This window comes from Pleurodeles waltl, chromosome 6 (assembly GCF_031143425.1).
Source record: "Pleurodeles waltl isolate 20211129_DDA chromosome 6, aPleWal1.hap1.20221129, whole genome shotgun sequence".
Classification (NCBI taxonomy): Eukaryota; Metazoa; Chordata; class Amphibia; order Caudata; family Salamandridae; genus Pleurodeles; species Pleurodeles waltl.
In genome coordinates, this window is record NC_090445.1 from 71153934 (window position 1) to 71177351 (window position 23418).

The following is a 23418-nucleotide window of genomic DNA, read 5'->3' on the forward strand; positions in this document are numbered from 1 at the left end:
GTCTCCTTCTGTTCATTCCCATCATAGCTCTGTTTCTAGAAATGTCCCTCCCACCAACCCTGATGACAGAATGTTAGAGAGGGAACTCAATAAGTTGAGGGTGGAACAAACCAGACTGAAGCTTAAAAAGCAACAGCTGGATTTGGATAGACAGTCTTTTGAATTAGAGAAGGAAAGACAGAAGTTGGGTTTAGATACCCATGGTGGCAGCAGCAGTATTCCCCATAGTCATCCTGCAAAAGAGCATGATTCCAGGAATCTGCACAAGATAGTTCCCCCTTATAAGGAGGGGGATGACATTAACAAGTGGTTTGCTGCACTTGAGAGGGCCTGTGTTGTACAGGATGTCCCTCAAAGGCAGTGGGCTGCTATCCTATGGCTATCATTTAGTGGAAAAGGTAGGGATAGGCTCCTTACTGTGAAAGAAAATGATGCCAATAATTTCCAAGTTCTTAAGAATGCACTCCTGGATGGTTATGGCTTAACCACTGAACAGTACTTGGTGGACTCTGATCTGACCTCTCCCCAAGAATTGGGAAAGAAGGCAGACAAATGGGTCAGAACAAGAGTGAACAGAAAAGTTCATACATGGGGTGACAAAGATGGCAACAAAAAGAAGGATGGTAAGTCTTCTGACAAGGGTGGGGACAAATCTAAAAATGAGTCTTCATCAGGCCCACAAAAACACTCTGGTGGGGGTGGTGGGTCAAAATCCTCCTTTAATCAGAACAAGGAAAAGAAACCATGGTGCTATTTATGTAAAATAAAAGGCCATTGGACAACAGATCCCAGTTGTCCAAAGAAAGGCACCACAGCTCCTACCACTACAACCCCTACTGCTACACCTAGTGTCCCTACTAATAGCAGTGGTGGTGGGAGCAAACCTACTAATAGCCAATCCAAGGGAGTAGCTGGGCTCACTTTTGGTAATTTAGTTGGGGTTGGTCTGATTAGGGAGACCACAGAGGCTACTTTAGTCTCTGAAGGGGCTATTGATTTAGCCACTTTGGTTGCTTGCCCCCATAACTTGGAGAAGTACAAGCAACTAACCCTAATAAATGGTGTTGAGGTCCAGGTCTACAGGGACACAGGTGCCAGTGTCACAATGGTGATTGAGAAACTGGTGCACCCTGAACAACACATACTTGGACACCAGTACCAAGTAACCGATGCTCACAACATAACACAAAGCCACCCCATGGCTGTTGTAAATCTCAACTGGGGGGGGGTAACTGGTCCAAAGAAAGTTGTGGTAGCTTCAGATTTACCTGTAGACTGTCTATTAGGGAATGATTTGGAGACATCAGCTTGGTCAGATGTGGAGTTGGAGGCCCATGCAGCAATGCTGGGCATTCCAGGGCATATTTTTGCTTTGACAAGGGCTCAGGCCAAAAAGCAAAAAGGACAGGGAAGCTTGGATCCTGGAACAATGGACCAAGTGCTCCCTAAAGCTAGGGCTAGTAGAAGCAAACCACTTCCTACTATCCCTCCCTCTACAGTGGATTCAACTTCTGAGGAAGAAGAATTCCCTCCCTGTGCAGAACCTACACCAGAGGAGCTGGAAGCAGATACTGCTGAGCTTTTGGGTGAAGGGGGGCCTGCCAGAGAGGAGCTGAGTGTGGCACAGCAAACCTGTTCCACATTAGAGGGTCTCAGACAGCAAGCTGTCAAACAGGCTAATGGGGATGTCAGTGACTCTCACAGAGTTTACTGGGAGGACAACCTCTTGTACACTGAGCATAGGGATCCTTAACCTGGAGCTGCCAGGAGATTAGTGATTCCTCAGGAGTACAGAAAGTTCCTCCTAACACTGGCACATGACATTCCCCTAGCTGGGCACCTGGGTCAAATGAAAACTTGGGACAGATTGGTTCCATTGTTTCATTGGCCTAGGATGTCTGAGGACACAAAGGAATTTTGTAAGTCCTGTGAAACCTGTCAAGCCAGTGGCAAGACAGGTGGCACACCAAAGGCACCCCTTATTCCACTGCCTGTGGTTGGGGTTCCCTTTGAAAGGGTAGGGGTTGACATAGTTGGCCCCCTTGACCCTCCTACTGCTTCAGGCAATAGGTTTATCTTAGTGGTAGTGGACCATGCCACAAGATATCCTGAAGCTATTCCTTTAAGGACCACTACAGCACCTGCAGTGGCAAAGGCCCTCCTGGGAATATTTTCCAGGGTGGGCTTCCCAAAGGAAGTAGTATCAGACAGAGGAAGCAATTTCATGTCTGCATACTTAAAGGCCATGTGGAAGGAGTGTGGTGTAACGTACAAGTTCACAACACCCTATCATCCACAAACAAATGGACTGGTGGAGAGATTTAATAAAACTCTCAAAGGCATGATTATGGGACTCCCTGAAAAACTCCGCAGGAGATGGGATATCCTTCTACCATGCCTCCTTTTTGCCTACAGGGAGGTACCCCAGAAAGGAGTGGGCTTCAGCCCCTTTGAACTTCTTTTTGGACACCCTGTTAGGGGTCCACTCACACTTGTAAAGGAGGGTTGGGAACAACCTTTAAAAGCTCCTAAGCAGGATATTGTGGATTATGTACTTGGCCTCAGATCAAGGATGGCTGAGTACATGAAAAAGGCCAGTAAAAACCTTCAGGCCAGCCAAGAGCTCCAGAAGCAATGGCATGATCAGAAGGCTGTTTTGGTTCAGTACCAACCAGGGCAGAAAGTGTGGGTCTTGGAGCCTGTGGCCCCAAGAGCACTCCAAGATAAATGGAGTGGACCCCACACAATTGTTGAAAAGAAGGGTGAAGTCACCTACTTGGTTGACTTAGGCACTGCCAGGAGTCCCCTTAGGGTGCTCCATGTCAACCGCCTGAAACCCTACTATGACAGGGCTGATCTCACCCTGCTCATGGCAACAGATGAGGGACAGGAAGAAGACAGTGATCCTCTACCTGATCTCTTCTCTTCCACAGATCAAGATGCTCTTGTGGAAGGTGTAGTTTTGGCTGATTGTCTTAGTGCTGAGCAGAAAGACAATTGCATAAATCTCCTAGGACAATTTTCAGAACTCTTCTCTACTGTGCCAGGCACCACTTCTTGGTGTGAGCACACTATAGATACTGGAGACAGTTTACCTGTCAAAAGTAAGATCTATAGGCAGCCTGACCATGTCAGGGACTGCATAAAGCAAGAAGTTCAGAAAATGTTGGAACTAGGAGTGGTTGAGCACTCTGACAGTCCATGGGCTTCTCCTGTGGTACTGGTACCAAAACCCAATTCTAAAGATGGAAAGAAAGAAATGCGGTTTTGTGTAGACTATAGAGGTCTCAACTTGGTAACCAAAACTGATGCTCACCCTATACCCAGGGCAGATGAGCTCATAGATACACTGGCATCTGCCAAGTATCTAAGCACTTTTGATTTGACTGCAGGGTATTGGCAGATCAAATTGTCAGAAGATGCTAAACCTAAGACTGCATTTTCTACCATTGGAGGACATTACCAGTTTACTGTAATGCCTTTTGGTTTGAAAAATGCACCTGCCACTTTTCAGAGGTTGGTGAACACAGTCCTGCAAGGGCTGGAAGCTTTCAGTGCAGCATATTTGGACGATATAGCTGTCTTTAGCTCCAGCTGGGATGATCACCTGGTCCACCTATGGAAAGTTTTGGAGGCCCTGCAAAAGGCAGGCCTCACTATCAAGGCTTCAAAGTGCCAGATAGGGCAGGGTAAGGTGGTTTATCTGGGACACCTTGTTGGTGGGGAACAGATTGCACCACTTCAGGGGAAAATCCAAACTATTATTGATTGGGTTCCCCCTACCACTCAGACTCAGGTGAGAGCCTTCCTAGGCCTCACTGGGTATTATAGGAGGTTCATTAAGAACTATGGCTCCATTGCAGCCCCTCTTAATGACCTCACATCCAAGAAAATGCCTAAAAAGGTATTATGGACAGCAAGCTGTCAGAAAGCTTTTGAGGAGCTGAAGCAGGCCATGTGCTCTGCACCTGTCCTGAAAAGCCCTTGTTACTCTAAAAAATTCTATGTCCAAACTGATGCATCTGAATTAGGAGTAGGGGCAGTCCTATCACAACTTAATTCTGAGGGCCAGGATCAATCTGTTGCTTTTATTAGTAGAAGGTTGACCCCTAGAGAAAAGCGTTGGTCTGCCATTGAGAGGGAGGCCTTTGCTGTGGTCTGGGCTCTGAAGAAGTTGAGGCCATACCTGTTTGGCACTCACTTCATTGTTCAGACAGACCACAAACCTCTACTTTGGCTAAAACAAATGAAAGGTGAAAATCCTAAATTGTTGAGGTGGTCCATATCCCTACAGGGAATGGACTATACAGTGGAACATAGACCTGGGAGTAGCCACTCCAATGCAGATGGACTCTCCAGATATTTCCACTTAGACAATGAAGACTCATCAGGTCATGGCTAGTCTTATTGTCCTTCGTTTGGGGGGGGGGTTGTGTAGGAAAGTACCATCTTGCCTGGCATGTTACCCCCATTTTTCACTGTATATATGTTGTTTTAGTTGTATGTGTCACTGGGACCCTGGTAACCCAGGGCCCCAGTGCTCATAAGTGTGCCTGAATGTGTTACCTGTGTAGTGACTAACTGTCTCACTGAGGCTCTGCTAACCAGAACCTCAGTGGTTATGCTCTCTCATTTCTTTCCAAATTGTCACTGACAGGCTAGTGACCATTTTTACCAATTTACATTGGCTTACTGGAACACCCTTATAATTCCCTAGTATATGGTACTGAGGTACCCAGGGTATTGGGGTTCCAGGAGATCTCTATGGGCTGCAGCATTTCTTTTGCCACCCATAGGGAGCTCTGACAATTCTTACACAGGCCTGCCACTGCAGCCTGAGTGAAATAACGTCCACGTTATTTCACAGCCATTTTACACTGCACTTAAGTAACTTATAAGTCACCTATATGTCTAACCTTTACCTGGTAAAGGTTAGGTGCAAAGTTACTTAGTGTGAGGGCACCCTGGCACTAGCCAAGGTGCCCCCACATTGTTCAGAGCCAATTCCCTGAACTTTGTGAGTGCGGGGACACCATTACACGCGTGCACTACATATAGGTCACTACCTATATGTAGCTTCACCATGGTAACTCCGAATATGGCCATGTAACATGTCTATGATCATGGAATTGCCCCCTCTATGCCATCCTGGCATAGTTGGCACACTCCCATGATCCCAGTGGTCTGTAGCACAGACCCTGGTACTGCCAAACTGCCCTTCCTGGGGTTTCACTGCAGCTGCTGCTGCTGCCAACCCCTCAGACAGGCAGCTGCCCTCCTGGGGTCCAGCCAGGCCTGGCCCAGGATGGCAGAACAAAGAACTTCCTCTGAGAGAGGGTGTGACACCCTCTCCCTTTGGAAAATGGTGTGAAGGCAGGGGAGGAGTAGCCTCCCCCAGCCTCTGGAAATGCTTTGTTGGGCACAGAGGTGCCCAATTCTGCATAAGCCAGTCTACACCGGTTCAGGGACCCCTTAGCCCCTGCTCTGGCGCGAAACTGGACAAAGGAAAGGGGAGTGACCACTCCCCTGACCTGCACCTCCCCTGGGAGGTGTCCAGAGCTCCTCCAGTGTGCTCCAGACCTCTGCCATCTTGGAAACAGAGGTGCTGCTGGCACACTGGACTGCTCTGAGTGGCCAGTGCCACCAGGTGACGTCAGAGACTCCTGCTGATAGGCTCCTTCAGGTGTTAGTAGCCTATCCTCTCTCCTAGGTAGCCAAACCCTCTTTTCTGGCTATTTAGGGTCTCTGTCTCTGGGGAAATTTTAGATAACGAATGCATGAGCTCAGCCGAGTTCCTCTGCATCTCCCTCTTCACCTTCTGATAAGGAAACGACCGCTGACCGCGCTGGAAGCCTGCAAACCTGCAACATAGTAGCAAAGACGACTACTGCAACTCTGTAACGCTGATCCTGCCGCCTTCTCGACTGTTTTCCTGCTTGTGCATGCTGTGGGGGTAGCCTGCCTCCTCTCTGCACCAGAAGCTCCGAAGAAATCTCCCGTGGGTCGACGGAATCTTCCCCCTGCAACCGCAGGCACCAAAAAGCTGCATTACCGGTCCCTTGGGTCTCCTCTCAGCACGACGAGCGAGGTCCCTCGAATCCAGCGACGCTGTCCAAGTGACCCCCACAGTCCAGTGACTCTTCAGCCCAAGTTTGGTGGAGGTAAGTCCTTGCCTCACCTCGCTGGGCTGCATTGCTGGGAACCGCGACTTTGCAGCTACTCCGGCCCCTGTGCACTTCCGGCGGAAATCCTTTGTGCACAGCCAAGCCTGGGTCCACGGCACTCTAACCTGCATTGCACGACTTTCTAAGTTGGTCTCCGGCGACGTGGGACTCCTTTGTGCAACTTCGGCGAGCACCGTTTCACGCATCCTCGTAGTGCCTGTTTCTGGCACTTCTCCGGGTGCTACCTGCTTCAGTGAGGGCTCTTTGTCTTGCTCGACGTCCCCTCTCTCTTCAGGTCCAATTTGCGACCTCCTGGTCCCTCCTGGGCCCCAGCAGCGTCCAAAAACGCCAAACGCACGATTTGCGTGTAGCAAGGCTTGTTGGCGTCCTTCCGGCGGGAAAACACTTCTGCACGACTCTCCAAGGCGAGAGGGATCCATCCACCAAAGGGGAAGTCTCTAGCCCTTTTCGTTCCTGCAGAAACCTCAGCTTCTTCTGTCCAGTCGAAGCTTCTTTGCACCCGCAGCTGGCATTTCCTGGGCATCTGCCCATCTCCGACTTGCTTGTGACTTTTGGACTTGGTCCCCTTGTTCCACAGGTACCCTAGATTGGAAATCCACAGTTGTTGCATTGCTGGTTTGTGTCTTTCCTGCATTATTCCTCTAACACGACTATTTTGTCCTTAGGGGAACTTTAGTGCCCTTTGCACTCACTTTTCAGGGTCTTGGGGAGGGTTATTTTTCTAACTCTCACTATTTTCTAATAGTCCCAGCGACCCTCTACAAGGTCACATAGGTTTGGGGTCCATTCGTGGTTCGCATTCCACTTTTGGAGTATATGGTTTGTGTTGCCCCTATCCCTATGTTTCCCCATTGCATCCTATTGTAACTATACATTGTTTGCACTGTTTTCTAAGACTATACTGCATATTTTTGCTATTGTGTATATATATCTTGTGTATATTTCCTATCCTCTCACTGAGGGTACACTGTAAGATACTTTGGCATATTGTCATAAAAATAAAGTACCTTTATTTTTAGTATAACTGTGTATTGTGTTTTCTTATGATATTGTGCATATGACACTAAGTGGTACTGTGGTAGCTTCACACGTCTCCTAGTTCAGCCTAAGCTGCTCTGCTAAGCTACCATTATCTATCAGCCTAAGCTGCTAGATACCCTATACACTAATAAGGGATAACTGGGCCTGGTGCAAGGTGCAAGTACCCCTTGGTACTCACTACAAGCCAGTCCAGCCTCCTACAGACCCCCAGACTGAACAAGACATTAAGGGGGTCATGGTGGCGGTCGGACAGCCGCAGTCATGGTGATCCGACCACCCACATTATGACCGTGGAGGAGCCGCCATGGTCCAACCGCCAGACTGCCGCCAGCCTGCAGCCTGGCGGCCCCAGCAGTTGTACTCCACCAGGGCACCGCTGCAAACAGTGCTGCCCTGGGGGTTACGAGTCCCGATCTGCCAGCCTGTCCATGGTGGTACGCCCAACCATGGAAAGGTTGGCAGAATGAGGGACAAGGGGTCCCTGCTCTGCCCATGCAATGGGCATGGGCAGTGCAGGGGCCCCCATGCACAGCCCCATCGCGCATTCCACTGCCCGAATAACAAGAGAGATTTCGGGAGAGATTTCTAAAGCCTGTATCTGATGAGCAGCATTAGGTTTTGTCAGCACCTCTCACCGACTGGCACATGATGTAGTTTTGTAGGACTTTCTCTTAGGCTCAGTTACTGAGATAGTTTAAGTATTAATTATTGTAATTCATAAAACCAAACCCCTAAATAACGTCATCATGTAAAAGAGCTACGCCAACAGGTCTCATGCTTGTATAATGCATGTAGGTACACCCAGTGCAGATGCATAATAAATAACTAGGGTAGCACATAATGACATGCGGTAACTCTTAGTAACATAACATTTATATGTATTCAGTTACACACATGCCATCACATATATTGGCACCCATTTACTTAGAAGTACCACACAGGTCACATGCAAACAGACATCACAAGTACAATAACAATACAGAGGCACTCTTTAATGGGTGACTAATTCATCAGTGTGATTGATGGCAGTTGTTTAATGGATGCATGAGTTAGTAGATACATGGACAACAAGCTGAATTGATATTTCGTTGTGGTAGGGCAATTTCTGTATGGGAGAAAGGATCGGTGAATGAGTATTGGTTGATGGAGGATGACTCTGGGTATTTAGACTGATTTGGAAATTAATGCATAGGCGTGCATGACTTAATAGACAATTCATCTCTGCACGTATGAATGCACATATTCATCCTCTACCCGTCACCCATTTATCAGCCATGAATCCATGCACTATTGTATCTGTTTACACATATCTGCATTTAGTCACTCATCAGTTCATCCAGTCATGTGCTCACTCAGTCATTTGTTTGCCCATTTACTCATTCACACAATCACCTGTTCATCCACGTACACAAACACGCCAATAAGTGAAGAAGCACTTTCAGGTATAAAAGGAACCCATGCCTCTTGACTTTGTCACTGCTATTTTTTTTCTGTTCGTTGTAGAGACTTATTGAGGTCACCAGGGTGATTTCTTTCAAATATGTAGAAGATGTTTTGTAATATTTTGTATATATTGTTATGGGGTAACAAAGTTATTAACCAATTATAATCTTTTCTTTGGAAACCGTGTTGCAGCCTTAACTACCAGGATGTGAATGCCCAGTGTGTATGTTTCATGTAGTGGACATACCTTTTAACCTATGGTTCTATTGCCAGATGTGTTTTAGCTTAATGTCATAATTCAACAGACTCTTCATGTTTTTTTTAATAAGTCTCTTAAGTGCATGCTTGTCACTGCTCACTGACATTTCTGCAGGGTATGCATCCAGTGCCAGTAGCGATGAAAGTGTTGTCCCAGATCTTGCACTGAAGCTGCCGGAGGAGACGGACAGTAAGTGGCATTAGTTTGTCTCAGTATGTACTCTGCTGTCCAGTATGTTCCCCATACTTCTGACCAATAGGTAGGTCATTTGACATAAGGTATATCAGTATTACATGGTTTGGTCAAAATATGGCACTGTGTTGAGCATTGTAGACTTCTCTACTAGACTTCTCTACCGCTCTGCACACATCTGTATCAAGACCACCTTATCACTAGCAGACCTGCTTGCACTTGTTACGTGCCAATTTGGCACATGTGGCCATCATGCATGTCTTTGAGAGCATCATTGTCATGGTGTGTGGCAATGGTGATGGGATGAATTTGTTTGTGCTTAATTTTTCAGATGCCACACATGGAGAGGATCTATCTGGAGACGAGGGCCAGCACAACATGCCCATTTGGTCACATGGGGACATGTGGGGAAACGAGAGTGCGGTATATTTTGAGAATACGCCTGTAGCATTCGAAACGTCAGCTCCTGTGGATAGAGGTGTGCCACACAGTCATGAATCCAGAGCTGTGAGTGGTAAGTCATGGCTTCAGCGTTCTTGTCCATCCCCACTCCTGCAAGTCCAACAGCTCTGTATCAAAGTGTATGAGACCTAAATGGGTTCTCATGTCCCTGTTGACAGATTAGGAGTGCACAAGAATTGAGGAGAAGTTGTAGCTTGGCTTTGAGAGGTGAAGGAGGGGTTGAAGTTGTAGAAGGTGATATGGAGACCATGTTCCACTTCTATTCAAATCAAATCAGGGTTTATAAAGCGCAGCTACTCACCTGTAAGGGTCTCAAGACTCTAAGGGGGTTTGTCCTCTGAGTTTCAGTCGAAGAGCCAGGTTTTAAGGTCCTTCCTGAATTGGGGTAGCGATGGTGACTGCCTCAGGTGCATGGGCAGGGTGTTCCAGCTCTTTGCGGCAAGATAGGCGAAGGATCTCCCACCAGCCGAAGTCTTCCCAATGCGGGGTACGGTGGTTAGTGCTTGTTGAGTGGTGAGGTCTGGTGGGGAGAAGAAAGTGATGCGGTGGTTGAGGTAGGTGGGTCCTAAGTCGTGGAGGGCCGTGTATGCGTGGACAAGGAAGTTATTCTGATTAAACACAACTGGATGCCTCCACTACAGTCATGAACCTGTGTTTTAACATCTGGCAGCTGGCATGAGCCGCTAAGCGCTGTTGCAGACACTTATGTTGTCAAAGATGTTGAACAGCCTATTGTAGCTGAATATAGATACAACATTCAAGGAAGAAATGCCAAACAGCCAGGAGCCGAGGACCTTCTATTACCAAATAGTAACAGGGGCAGCAAGAGTCACCAGTCTGTTCTAAAGCTGTACTTTGGGGCAAACAGCAGGCAAAGTGGTATTGAAAGGTCACTCCAATATGATAACAACAGTATACCCAGATTACAAGATACCAATCTCCACGCTTCAATTTGAAGTCTTAAAAGACAAGGACTCTGGTACTTTACTAAGCTTTGGCTGTTCCTCAACACTAATGGCAGCTGTGGTCGCTTTCAGGATGACTCCATCTCCTTAGAGCTCCACTATGGCTACTTCCTTAACATGGAAGGTGTACTCCATGGTGACACCAGACATAGCTGTATCTTGTGATGATTCAGCCTTCAAACCCAAGACTCTGTTTAGCAAGGCATTTCTGCAAAACCTGTTTAGGCAAGGTTTGATTCCCCACATGCCCTTATGTGGCCAGCTTCTGATCTATCACCACACGTTCTTCTGTGACTGCTGAGAGGTACTAGCCCACCTGTGTACAGAAATGAGTGTCATGGGACAATCTGAACGGGTGTGCAGCAACGTCTCTCTCCAACCACAGCCCTGCAGACACCTATCATTCACTGCCTTCCCCTTCTAAAACAGCCTGGTTCTGATGTAGTGTGTGCGATGAAGTACCAACCTAAGCCCTGCTTTGATGGCAACCTCTTTTGGGTGGCAACATGCCTCTCCCCAGTCTTCAACTTCCCAAACCCCCAGTGACCTTCCCCTTTTACCACACAGTGTGTCGAGGGTCGACTGGCAGTTGTTTAACAATGTGTTGTATATTTGTGAAATTACATGTTTATGTAAAGAAGCTGCTAGTAGTAATCCCCTGTACCCTTAAGGGTGTGTTGAACTTGCATCTAACGAAATAGGTGATTGGCTGCCAGTTGGTACCGTTCTTGCATTTTTGTAAAGGAAATGGCACACTTATTTACCGTTAAATGGGCCTTTTGTAATAGTGTTACGTCTGAGCCGTGTCTAAATAGTTTACTCCCAAATCCATTCACCTTTCAGGAGAAGAGCGTGATTCCCTGCCTCCGGGTGTCAGGTTTCATTCCCATATGTGTGCTTAAAGGTAAATGTGTAGCTACTTTATGGGGCATGCTGACTTCTTTAAATCCTGAAAGTGACATCCAGTTCCCAACTCGTTTCTCAGCTGCAGTCGTTGTGGCCCTTGATCCTTATGCCAGTTGCCATCAGCCTTCCCTTCCCTTCTCTTTGAGTTTTTTCTGGGCTTCCATGATGACTCTCATTGATCCACTGCAGCCGGGGATGTCCGAGGGCTCCCCTGTCTCGGTTTCTTTGCAGGACGCAGCCCTCCAACAGTCCCAGGCCTCCTCTGGAGAAGAACAGAACCAGGATTTCCCATCATCTAGGATTCACGGTTTCACCGGAAATTCTATTGAGTATTCCAGATTGCATTTCCTGAGTTATTGTTTGACGTTATCAAATGATCGCCTTTTAGCCTGAACCCCTTGTGTGAAATGCGGTTACACGATGACCGCTCGATTTTCAAAGTGCAGTGGGCCTTGTTGCCTTGGCGGCCAGCGAATTGCATCACAGATCTTGAAGTTCAGAAATTGGGCTATTATCTTTGTTGATCTTGTGCCCGGCCTAGACTGTACCCCGGGCACTTAGTGTGCTCTTTCTAACGTGGAGTATGGGTCACAGTTCACAGGTACTCATCTTATTGGTCATAAAGTCCTCAATGCATTTTTCCATGTACATTCTTTCTGGTTGTTTGGGTATCCCTACAAATCTCACTTTATTGCAGCAGGACTTGCCCTTCACATCCTTCACCCTAACATGTAGCTAATGGATAGTTTGTTTAAGCTGGCGATTTTCTGCACTGAGTGTCTTGATGGAGGCAGCCTAGTCTCGCAGGGATGCTTCAGCAGTAGTTACCTGCCCTGCAATCTTTTCCATATCGTACTGGATCAGGATGACATCCACTGCCACAGTGTATATTTTGGTTTCAAAGCTGCACTGGTTTCTTTATTAGCCTGAAGCAATTCTTTGCATTGGGCCCTGGGCGCCCTCCTTTTCTGGTGGATGGTTCTTGCCACTAGCCCCTGCGATGTTCCTAAAGGCGTATTAATCCAGGAGGTTTGTGTGCACCATTTTGTAATGCTTAACTCGAACCATGGCAGCACACTACATGAAAGTATATCCACTTCCTTGGTTTCTTTGCAGGCTACCACAAACTGAGACTTAAGTTCTCAGGCAGCCCACACAGTCCAGGTAAGTGCTTGATTCGCTGTAGTGCAGGGTGGATTCTTCACAGACGCCAACCAACAACAGTCTGCACACCCTCAGCACTACCCAAGTGCCCACTGATGTGCCCACTTTGTCAGTGTCTGGAAGGGGGAGCTATAGGGCACACTCCCATGCAGGTTCTCCGTGGCTGCCTGTATTGGCCTGTGGTCCAGCATCTCCCAGTACCAAAATGGCCCTTCTCTGCACCTGCCGAATCCTCAAGAAGCCCTGTGATGATCTTGTGAGATTGGGAGCAGATGGGTACATCTTTCAGCAGGATCTGGCTGCTCTGGAAGGCTCCCCTGTCGTCTGCTAGAGCTCCTACCGGAGCCTCTGGTAATGTCCAGCTGCCATCTGGAGCATTCGGCCCCAAGACTCATGCAGCAAACAAGATAATTAAGCTGCTCTCTGGGCCATCCCCCTCGTTGATTGCCTCTCATCACCTTCTGCGACTGACTGGCCCTTACATCGGTCTTCAACTGCACAAGCTCACAAGCTGGGAACCATATTTCTCCAGTATTGGGGTATCTTTCATAGATTCACATGCTTGAATCATTCCCCGTCGTCAAAGTGGGAGCCCACGATATATAGAAAGCAGTAAAAAAGAAGCCTCTGTGCTGAGGGTTCTAAAGCGGTGGTCTCGCCTGATTGGCTGAACTTTGGGCCTTTCCTAATGAAGCAAGAAAGCTAGGAAAGTGGATGTATTTTTGCAATTGACTACAATGAAAAAAAGAGAAAAAATACAATTTCTTTTTTACTGCTTTCTATGTACCGTGGGACTCCCACTTCGACGACGGGGAATGATTCAAGCATGTGAATCTATGAAAGATACCAATACAGAGAACCACAGTTACTTAAGTTAAGTAACTTATTTTCTTCCTTGGTGTCCTGGACATGCCCCAAGCAGTTTAGTTTTCTCTTGATTGTCCATAATGTTGTCATATAATGTTTAAATTGAGCTGAATTACAGCATCTGTTATATAAAATCTCCTTTAGACATTGGGTACATGAGGATACAAATGCAGGTGGATAGGCTTACATTACAGGTCAAGGAATAAAAAAGGTCTGTACCTTTAGGAACCTGGGAGGCTTCTCTTTTCATGGTGCTTTGTACTGGCAGCTGCCTCCTAGAGCCAGTTCATTTTCTCCGGCTTGTTAGAGCAGGATCTCTGAGCACCTTTGAAGATATTAATATTTTCTGTTATTTTTAACATTTTCACTTGACATCTTTAAACATCTGTTGAGTGAAGTGATATTTACCTGACTCTGACCAATATTTCTAATCAGAATGCCATCTCTTTTTTTTCCAAATGCCCTTCATGTGGAAGGAAGAAGGCAGTTACAGATGCTCACAAGGTCTGGATGGTACTCCTCCCTGTATCTCACTCTGTCAAGGAGTGTCACATTTGTAAACTAAAATGTCTAAAGAACACTCAAAGACAGGAAAGGCATCTGACAGAGGGACATGATGTAGGGCATGATAGCTGAAGAAGAGAGGAAAAAGAAGATACTAGAAATATGAGCCGCTCAACCAGCTCTAGGAAAACAAGCCTAATGACTAGACAAACATCAACACTTTTTGACGTCTTAGGACTTCAATCTACGAGACCTATGATGTCACCATCAAAGGATGGCTCAGTGGCAACTCACCCTCGACGTAGATGGAACGTCAAATCATCTACATGAAAGTACTCAGTATCGATGATAATAAGATCACCTTTGATGTTGACTTCAGCACACCATGGCAGATCAACTTTGAGTGCCCAGCAGAGATCGAAAATCAATGTCGACACAGTCACAGTTGACTTGACGTCTAAGAGACCTAAATTGAAGTCAGATGTCAACATCAGAGAGGTCACAATTATATTTATCATTTTCCCCAGCATGGTGTCCATCTATCCAGTCTGGGCAGTTTTCTCCTGCAGTATCCTCTCCTATTCAAAAGTGAAGAGAAGGAACCACTGTTACTTTATTGGGGCATCATAGAATGGTTGCTAATCTGGACCCAACCCCTCTGCTATGTCATTCACCGAGGCCAATAATACCATTTGAAGATTCGGTCCAGACACCTCTGACATGTCGCCACCAAAGAAGACCTCTAAAGGATCCTCCATATCTCCATTGAGGAAGTAGAAACCCTCTTTTCCTACCACATCTCCGCTAAGCAAATCAGTCTCAAGAAGACGACGATCGCATTCACAATCATAATCTCCTTATTCTAACTTTTACACTGGGTTTTTATCATCTGTCCAACAGATGACTTTGACATTACAGGATATTCTTCCCAGATGAACTTTGAAACTAACATTCTTGCATTCCTTTAAAGAGACCTGCAGTGTCAGTAATTTTAGAGACACTCCAGCCAAGGGCAGCATCTAAACCTTTTTGCCTCTTGCCCCGTCTGCTGGACATTGATGAGGAAATATTCATGACTCCAACAGCTGTCCAGGTGGAGACAGCTTGCTCTATAAAGAAATATAAGCCACCTCAACAAGACTGAATTCCTCAAGGCTTATCCTAGATTGGATTGAGTCAAAGTCAGGACAGTCAGATGAAAACATGCATCTACGCTGTACTCTGCTGACCCACCTGAGAGAGAGAGAGAGAGAGAGAGCAAAAGGTTGGATGCCACCACTCATTTTAAAAATGTCAGTTCTAAAGTAGGTACCATAAGGAAATTTGGAACGGCATGAAATCCGTTGTCTCTGATTTGCCAAAACATCCACAATAAGACTTTTATGGAAATGCTGTAGGAGGGATCTCTAGTTTCCAACCAAGTAATAAGTGCAGTGGTAGTCTCCTCCGAACTTGCCACAACTAACTATCATCACAGAATCACTCTAGGGAGATCCTTGTGGCTGCGCTTGTGGTTCTTAAAGCCCAAGTCACAACTGAAAATTGCTGAGTTCCCTTTTCGGGGTCAGCACTTTTGAACAACACACTGAAGAAGAGATACTTAGAACAAAAAAGTGAAGTTAAGCCCTTAAAGGCTGTTGCTATAGAAGAACAAAGAAAGTACTGGAGGCAACGGTACAGACCAAAAGAAAGGCACATTTTTTTTCATAAGAGTGTTCAATCCCAGAGATGGTCTTACTAACTTCAGCAATGTCTGATATTTTTGATCATCCACTGCACAGGCAGTGACATCAATGAATTTTTCCATCATACATCTGCACAGGAAGGGGCATCACTAGATTTGCCAGCATCCATCTGCACAGGAAGTGACATCACTGGACTTCCAATTATCCATCAGCACAGCAATTGTAAACTGGTTTCCCTGCCAAGACTGTCTTTAAAAGAAGAAACCAAGCAAGGGTCTCATTTCCAATCATCCATCTGCACACAAAGTGACATCATTGGATTTTTCATCATCCATCTGCAGTGAAAGTGACATCACTGGTTTCTCACCAAAACTGTCTGTAAAAGAAGAAGCAAAGAAAGAGGACTCATTTCCTATTATCCATCGGTACAGGAAATGACATCACTGGTTTTCCCATCATCCATCTGCAGAGGAGGTGACATCACTGGATTTCCCATCATCCAGCTGCACAGAAAGTGACATGACTGGTTTGCCACCAAAGCTGTCTTTTAAATAAGAAGCCAAGCTAGAGAACTATTTTCTGATCACCCATCTGCACAACAAGTGGCACAATAGGATTTTTTATCATCCATCTGCATAGAAAGTGACATCACTAGAATTTCCCACCAAAACTGTCTTTCAAAGAAGAAGCCAAGCTAGAGGACTCATTTCCGATCATCCACCTGGTCAGCATTATTGTATTTCCCAGCATCCATCTGCATAGGAAGTGACATCACTGAATTTCCCATCAGCCATCTTCACAAAGCTGACATCACCGGTTTCCCACCAAAACTGTCTTTAAAAGAAGAAGCCAAGCAAGAGGACTCATTTCTGATCCTCCAACAGCACAGAAAGTGACATCCTTGGATTTCTTACTATCCATCTGAACAGGAAGTGATACCACTGGATTTCCTATCATCCATCTGCACAGGAAGTGACATCACTGGTTTCCTGCCAAAACTGTCTTTACACAATAAAATACTGCTAGCGGAATAAAATAGACAGACCCATATGCAGTGTGTCAGACACATGAAGACGATGCTAGCAGTAAAAAAGCGGTAGTAATAAAATACATGGTCCACAATCAACTCACACACTACACAAACATCCAAAGCAGTCCCAGGCCTACCTCCACAATTTCAATGGTTTCAAATAATTATGTAATCAAAAAGTAAATCTGTAATAAAGTGTGGAGCTGGTTTTGAACCGAGTGGCTTTTGGAGACAAAGATACAGTTCCTAGCTCATGGCGATTCCCAGAATGGGGCACTCCATATTTAGACCTATTTGCCATGACAAAAAAAAAAAATACCATGGCTTTGTGTCGAGGGCACCAGAGCACAACTCATTAGGCAATGCCCTTTTGACCAATTGGTCAACGCCATTTGTCTACACTGTTCCACCGATCCCACTTGCATCAGGAGTGATAGTAAAACTAAAAATATCAAAGACAAAGATGACCTTAATAATACCAAATTGGCAGAGGCAGTGGTGGTGCCCGGGCCTTCTTCAACTCTTTTTACTACACCACAGAAGATTGCCATGCAGACCAGAAATGTTGACCAGACTCGAGGGCCAGATCCAGCATTTGAGCCGCGAGTCACTGAATTTGGCTGTGTGGCTCCTGAGGTAAGACAGTACATCCATTTGAAAGGTCAAAGGGTCAAAATGTCTATCCACAGGATCCCTTTATGCATTAAAATGGAAACTGTTCTGTATCTTTTGTCAAAACAAGGGACATTGCAGGAAGATGTAATTCTTCAGTACTTACTGCACCTAGCCAAGTTGCAGATTTCTTCCATAAGAGTACATCTGGCAGCCACGACTGCTTAAAGAAAATCTCTACTGAAGTTGTTCTTCTTTAAGATGCCAGTAGTTAAAGACTTTCTAGAAGATCTCAAGAAGATAGATTTGTTAACCAGTATAAAGTGCACCATGAGGTGCTGTGAAAACTAATGAGCCCACCCTTTGAGCCTATACACAGAGCTACCTTGAGGTATCTGTCATGGAAAACAACCTTTTTATCACGAAAACATCAATAAGAAGAGTTTGCAAATTAAATGTTTTTCAGTAGTAGAATCTTTACCATTTTAAATGCCAATAGGGTAGGATTGAGGACTCACACATCTTTGTTACCTAAAGCGTTGTCTGATTTTCATATCACACTATTACTCTTCCGAACGTCTACTCAAATCCTTCATCACCAGAAGAGAGGACTCTTCACTCACTAGATATTAGGAGGGGCTTTTGGCTTTAAGATACGCATTTCACAGTATATAAGTGAAGCCGACTGATATTTCATAAATCTTCAAACTAAACAGATTAGACCTATGGCATCTGACATAACTGTCGTCAATGACCGAGACCTGCCACCATCAAGCATAAAGTGATAGAATTCTAAATATTCAAAATAGAATTTTGATAAAAACAATATTGCTAGACCTGAGAGCCTTAGGGTGGTCATCCCCCAACTTTTTGCCTGCCTCCCTCTGCTTTTCCGACACTGTTTTTGCTGGTTTTAGTACTCTGCACACTTTACCACTGCTAACCAGTGCTAAAGTGCATATACTTTCTCCCTTAAACATGGTAACATTGGTTCATATCCAATTGGCATATTTGATTTACTTTTAAGTCCCTAGTAAAGTGCACTACATGTGCCCAGGACCTGTAAATTGAATGTTACTGTGCCACCCACATAAGTAGCCCTTAACCATGCCTTAGGCCTGCCACTTCGAATTGGCAATTAAAAGTACTTGCCAAGCCTTAAACTCCCCTTTTTGTACATATAGGTCATCCCTAAGGTAGGCCCTAGGTAACCCATAGGGCAGGGTGCCATGTAGGTAAAAGGCAGGACATATACATGTGTGTTTTATATGTCCATGTAGTGGAAAACTCCTAAATTCGTTTTCCACTAGTGTGAGGCCTGCTCCCTTCATAGGTTAGCATCTGGGCTACCCTCATATACTGTTTGAGTGGTAGATTCTGATCAGAACTGGGTAATAAGGTCATATTTAGTATGGCCAGAATGGTAATACAAAACCCTGCTTTTTGGTGAGGTTGGATTTTATATTACTATTTTAGAAATATTACTTTTAGAAAGTGAGCATTTCTCTGCACTTAAAATCCATCTGTGCCTTACAGCCTGTCTCCAATCCACGTTTGGCTGGGCTGGCTGACAGCTCCTTGTGCATTTCACCCAGACAACCACAAACACAAGATACTCAGTCACACCTGCATTCATCTGCATACAGAATGGGTCTTCCTGGTTTGGGAGGGCGGAGGGCCTGACACATTTCAAACGCTAGTAGCCTGCCTTCACACAATGGACTACCAAACTCCCTACTGGGACCCTGGCAGACAGACCTGTACTGAAAGGGGAACTTGTGCCCTTCAAAACCACTCTTTGAAGTCTCCCTCACTTCAAAGAAATTTTTGGGTACATAAACTGGGTCTCTGACCTCACCAACTCAGACACTTCTGGACCTGAACCTGCAACCTGTCAAGAGGAACTGTCTGGCTGCCCAAAGAACTCATCTGGACTGCATTGATGTGAAGGACTGCTGCCCTCCGAGTTTTCTCTCTAAGGGCCTGGATTGAACGTGCTTTCTGAACTCTCAGGGCCAGAAAGACTTCCTCTCTTTAAGGAACTCCTTGTGCACTGAAAATCAGCGCACAGCTCACCTTACGATGAGAAAATTGCTGCGCCGCTGAACCGGAACGACGCAGCCCAACTTCCGAGTGAAGAATCTACGCAGCTCCTGCCTTGCGGCCAGAAATTCAACACACAGCCCTCCCGGATCACCGCACAGTCGAACCGTAAGGAAGCAGCCTGACTTCCGAGTAAAGAATCGATGCAGCGCCTGCTGTGCGACAGAAAATTCAACGCATCGCCATACCAGATCGATGCAAGGCCTGTGACTTCATCCTGCATGCCAAGGATTTCCACACATTGTTCCCATGCGTCAAAAAGATCCCCGCATCACAGTGAGGAACCAAGACTGTGCGCCGGAAATCGACACAAGGCACCTTTCAGCATGGAAAGAAACAATTCATCATCTATGCTGCACCAGAAATTCTGGTGCACACCCTATTTTCCATGCATCTCCTCCTCTGCGGACTCCGTGCATGTTTTGACGCAAACCAGGTACTTTGTGCAAACAAGAGACTACTGTTGATTTCTAAGATTTAAGATTCTTTTTAATCTTGCAAAAGTGATATCTCAACTTGTGCTTATTGAATCTTTATCGTTTTGACCTTAATTTAACCAGATAAATAACTTATATTTTTCTAAACCTGTGTGGCGTATTTTTGTGGTGTTTTCACTGTGTTACTGTACGATTTATTGCACAACTATTTTACACATTGCCTTCTAAGTTAAGCCTGACTGCTCAGTGTCAAGCTACCAGAGGGTGGGCACAGGATAATTTGGATTCTTTATGACTAGAATTGTGGCCCCTATTTGGACAAAGGTGAATACTTCTGCCAACTAGAGACCGCATTTCTAATATATATGTTCCCCTAACAGGAGTGGATCTGGCTGCTCTTTTCAAAGGTCTATAACATGGCCCCACTGCATCGACTGCTGTTTCCCTTTCGATGGAACGGAGAGAACTGTGGTGCCAGCCTCCACCGGGATCACTACAGCCCAGTCCGGGACCGACCTGTCTGCTGCTTGCACTAAGGTGGTGCACTACTATCCTCTCCTGCCCAAAGTAGTCAAGATGGCGCCAGGAGGAAATCTGCATGATGTGGGAGTTCTGGGAAGGTTGCAGTGACACGCTTCAGAGAAGCTATCCGACCCACAGACGTGGTAGAAGACAGCAATCATGGTGAGTAAGGAGGGAAACATCAGGATGCCATTTGCAGGAGATAAACCCGAGTCTAGAGGGCTGGAGGTATAGAGGTCTGGAGGCACCTCTGGATTGAAGGCTTTTGGCAGGAGCAAACATTGCTGAGTCCCTGAGCCCAGCATAAAAGGTAGAAACAAAAGCAACATTAGGCCCAGAACGACAGAAACAACTTTGCACACTGAATTCACTACAGGACGGATCAGGAGAACACCATTGCTTACAGAAGAATAAGGGTGCAGGAGTAGACTCCTTTTTTGCATCTTGACTACTCGCTTCACATCAGCCTGTGGTAAATTGTACCAACAGACACCTTCCAAAAGAGGTACACATATTACTGAGATCACTTAAATCTGTTTGCTCTGACCTGTATACCACAACCAGAGAGTTTAAAAAGAAACAATGGAAACTAAGATGGAGGCACTTTCAAATAAAGATCTGGTGGAGCAAGCCACTCATAAAGTGGAGGAGCAAGTTGAATTGTTAGAGTTTGCCTGATCTAGAATTAAAGATGAACTGAGCACCATTACCCAATAGCATGACTTAATGATGTGCACGCTAATAAACATGGAAGGACAATTTGTGTATTTGGAGGCTTTTCAGAATGCCACAGTTATGTGTAGTGAGGTCACCCCGACTCAGACATGTCAAAATTTACAGTTCTGTTCTCTGCGCTGGTGACGGATGTGTTGAGTACACAGGAAGATACTAGGATGTTGTCTCTAATGAATATACCCTTTGATGGTTCTCACCTTTTCACATAGAAGTCAGACTCTGCTTTGCAACTCTTTAAAGTCAACAGAGCTACACACCTTAGGGCTGGTGCCCCCTGCAAGCAATTTACTCACCAGTTTTTCAAAGTGAGAGACTATTCCATGAGGGTTGGCATATGGACAGAGACAGTCTTTTCAGCCAGTGATGCAGCAGATAGCCCAGTTCTTTAGGGAACGCAGATGTGACAGCAGCAAACAGCATGCTGTCCAGCAGGGGCACCAGTTCTCCAACTCCTCTTTGCTTGCTACACTGGCAAACAAAACAATTTTGTTTGCCCTCAGCAGCACATGCCCAGGTAGTAGCGGAGGGGGCAGAATTCAGCACTTCCTCCCTGGTTGGGGATCCGATAGATGGGTCTTTCTGCGATGGACCCAGGAAACTGGATGGCATCCTTGTCTTGCAGGACACAAATTTCCACATACTCAGACTGCAGTTCCACAGTACAAAATTGATAATAGTAGTCACAATAATCTTTTGAAGTTGTAAGTACAGATAATCCCATATCTTGACAACTGGCTACTGAAATGGGCTTGGTGGTGGTTTCTGCCCCTCTTTAGAGATCAGGAGTTCCTATACCTCAATGACTGACTGCTGAAGGCAGGCTCACCGCAGTCAGTCTGGGCTCACCTCTGGGTGACAGCAGAACTCCTAACATTGTTGCAGTTTACCGTAAATGAGCTGAAGTCCCTCCTGATTCCATTAATCGTGGCAATTCTAGAAAGTGAAGTTCAAGGATTTTTCTCCACTGCGACAAGTCTGGGACATTTGGACTACAGTGCAGAAGCTTCGGGCTTAATCCTGGATCCAGGTGAGGGTCGGTCTGATGATTCTTGCCCTCTTAACCTCTTAACTTTGTGCATCCTCCTTGTCAGCTATGCTCGGTGGCACATGCAAGGCCTGCATTGGAACCTGAAATCTCAGTGGGACCATCATCCTGGCTATCTTTCTGACATTATACTGGTCTCAGAGGAGATGGCTCATGATTTGCATTGGTTCCCTATTTGCCATAGTCTGTCCTGCATTAGGCTACTCGTCCATCCCTTCACAGACCTGACAGTAGTGATGGACGCATTGCTGCTGTGTTAGTGGGGGTATTCATCTAGGGTAGTTGGCAATCAAATGCCTCTTATCTTGAGTGGATGGCCAACTCCACATCAGCATTTTAAAGCTACAGCTCATTCATCGGGCCCTGAAAGCTTTTGCAATCCATCAGAGAGAGGCTGTTGTGGGCTCTCGCAAACCACACCAATGCCATGTGGTGCTGCCACAAGCAGGGTAGTGCAGTGTTGGGTGCTGTTTCCTATGGCAAAAGACTTTGCATCTCCGGGGGGCGCCTAAAGTGCTAGGACATCTTCCTTATTGCCAGCCACCTGTCTGGATCAGTGAAAGTCAGGACCAACATCATCTGTCAGATTAGAAGTCTACATCCCAAGTTTGCGCTGGGTCTCTTGCACCAGAGGGAGAGGTCTGTCTAGATCTTTTTGCCACTGGTGAAAACATGCGGTGTCAAAAATTTGGCACACTGATGTTTCCATGAGAACACTGGAATGTAACAAGGACTTCCAGTTTATTTTCCCGCCACTACCTCTGAAGATTAATTCTGATTGGGCCCAAGTCATCCTAGTGGCTTCAGATTGGGCCAGGACAGTGTGGCACTTGGAAATCCTGATCATGAGCATCTCTCCTTAGAATAGTCCACTACTTAGGTAAGACCTGCTGTCTCAGCAGGAGGGCAGGGTCCTCCACCCGGATGTACGCAACTTACACCCCCATACGTGGATATTGAACTGAAGCAATTGGCAGCTTCCAGTTTGCAGCATGAAGTTATTGATGTCATTCTCACCACTGGATGCCCTTCCCATAAATGCATCTGTGCTGGGGGCTGGGGCTCATTTGCAACCTGGTGTGACTGACCCCTTACATGCAACTCTGTCAGACACCCCTTAGTTCCAGTTTTTTTTTTTTTTTTTTTCAAATAATTTTTCATTTTTTTAAAATGCAAAAAAGAAGTAGAATATTCAGAGAAAGCATTATACATAGAAAAACTTCATCATAAATCAAAATGTACATAAGAAAATGTACCAGAC

General features: G+C 45.8%; 1 protein-coding gene across 1 annotated transcript in view; it reads left to right on the forward strand.

Moving 5' to 3' along the window:
- LOC138301483 (uncharacterized) overlaps positions 1–23418 on the forward strand; it is a 45942-nt gene that overhangs the window by 12391 nt on the left and 10133 nt on the right. The window contains exons 4-5 of the mRNA XM_069241995.1: positions 9043–9117; positions 9452–9634. Coding sequence (XP_069098096.1) covers positions 9043–9117; positions 9452–9634 — 258 coding nt within the window. The remainder of the gene's footprint in view (positions 1–9042; positions 9118–9451; positions 9635–23418) is intronic.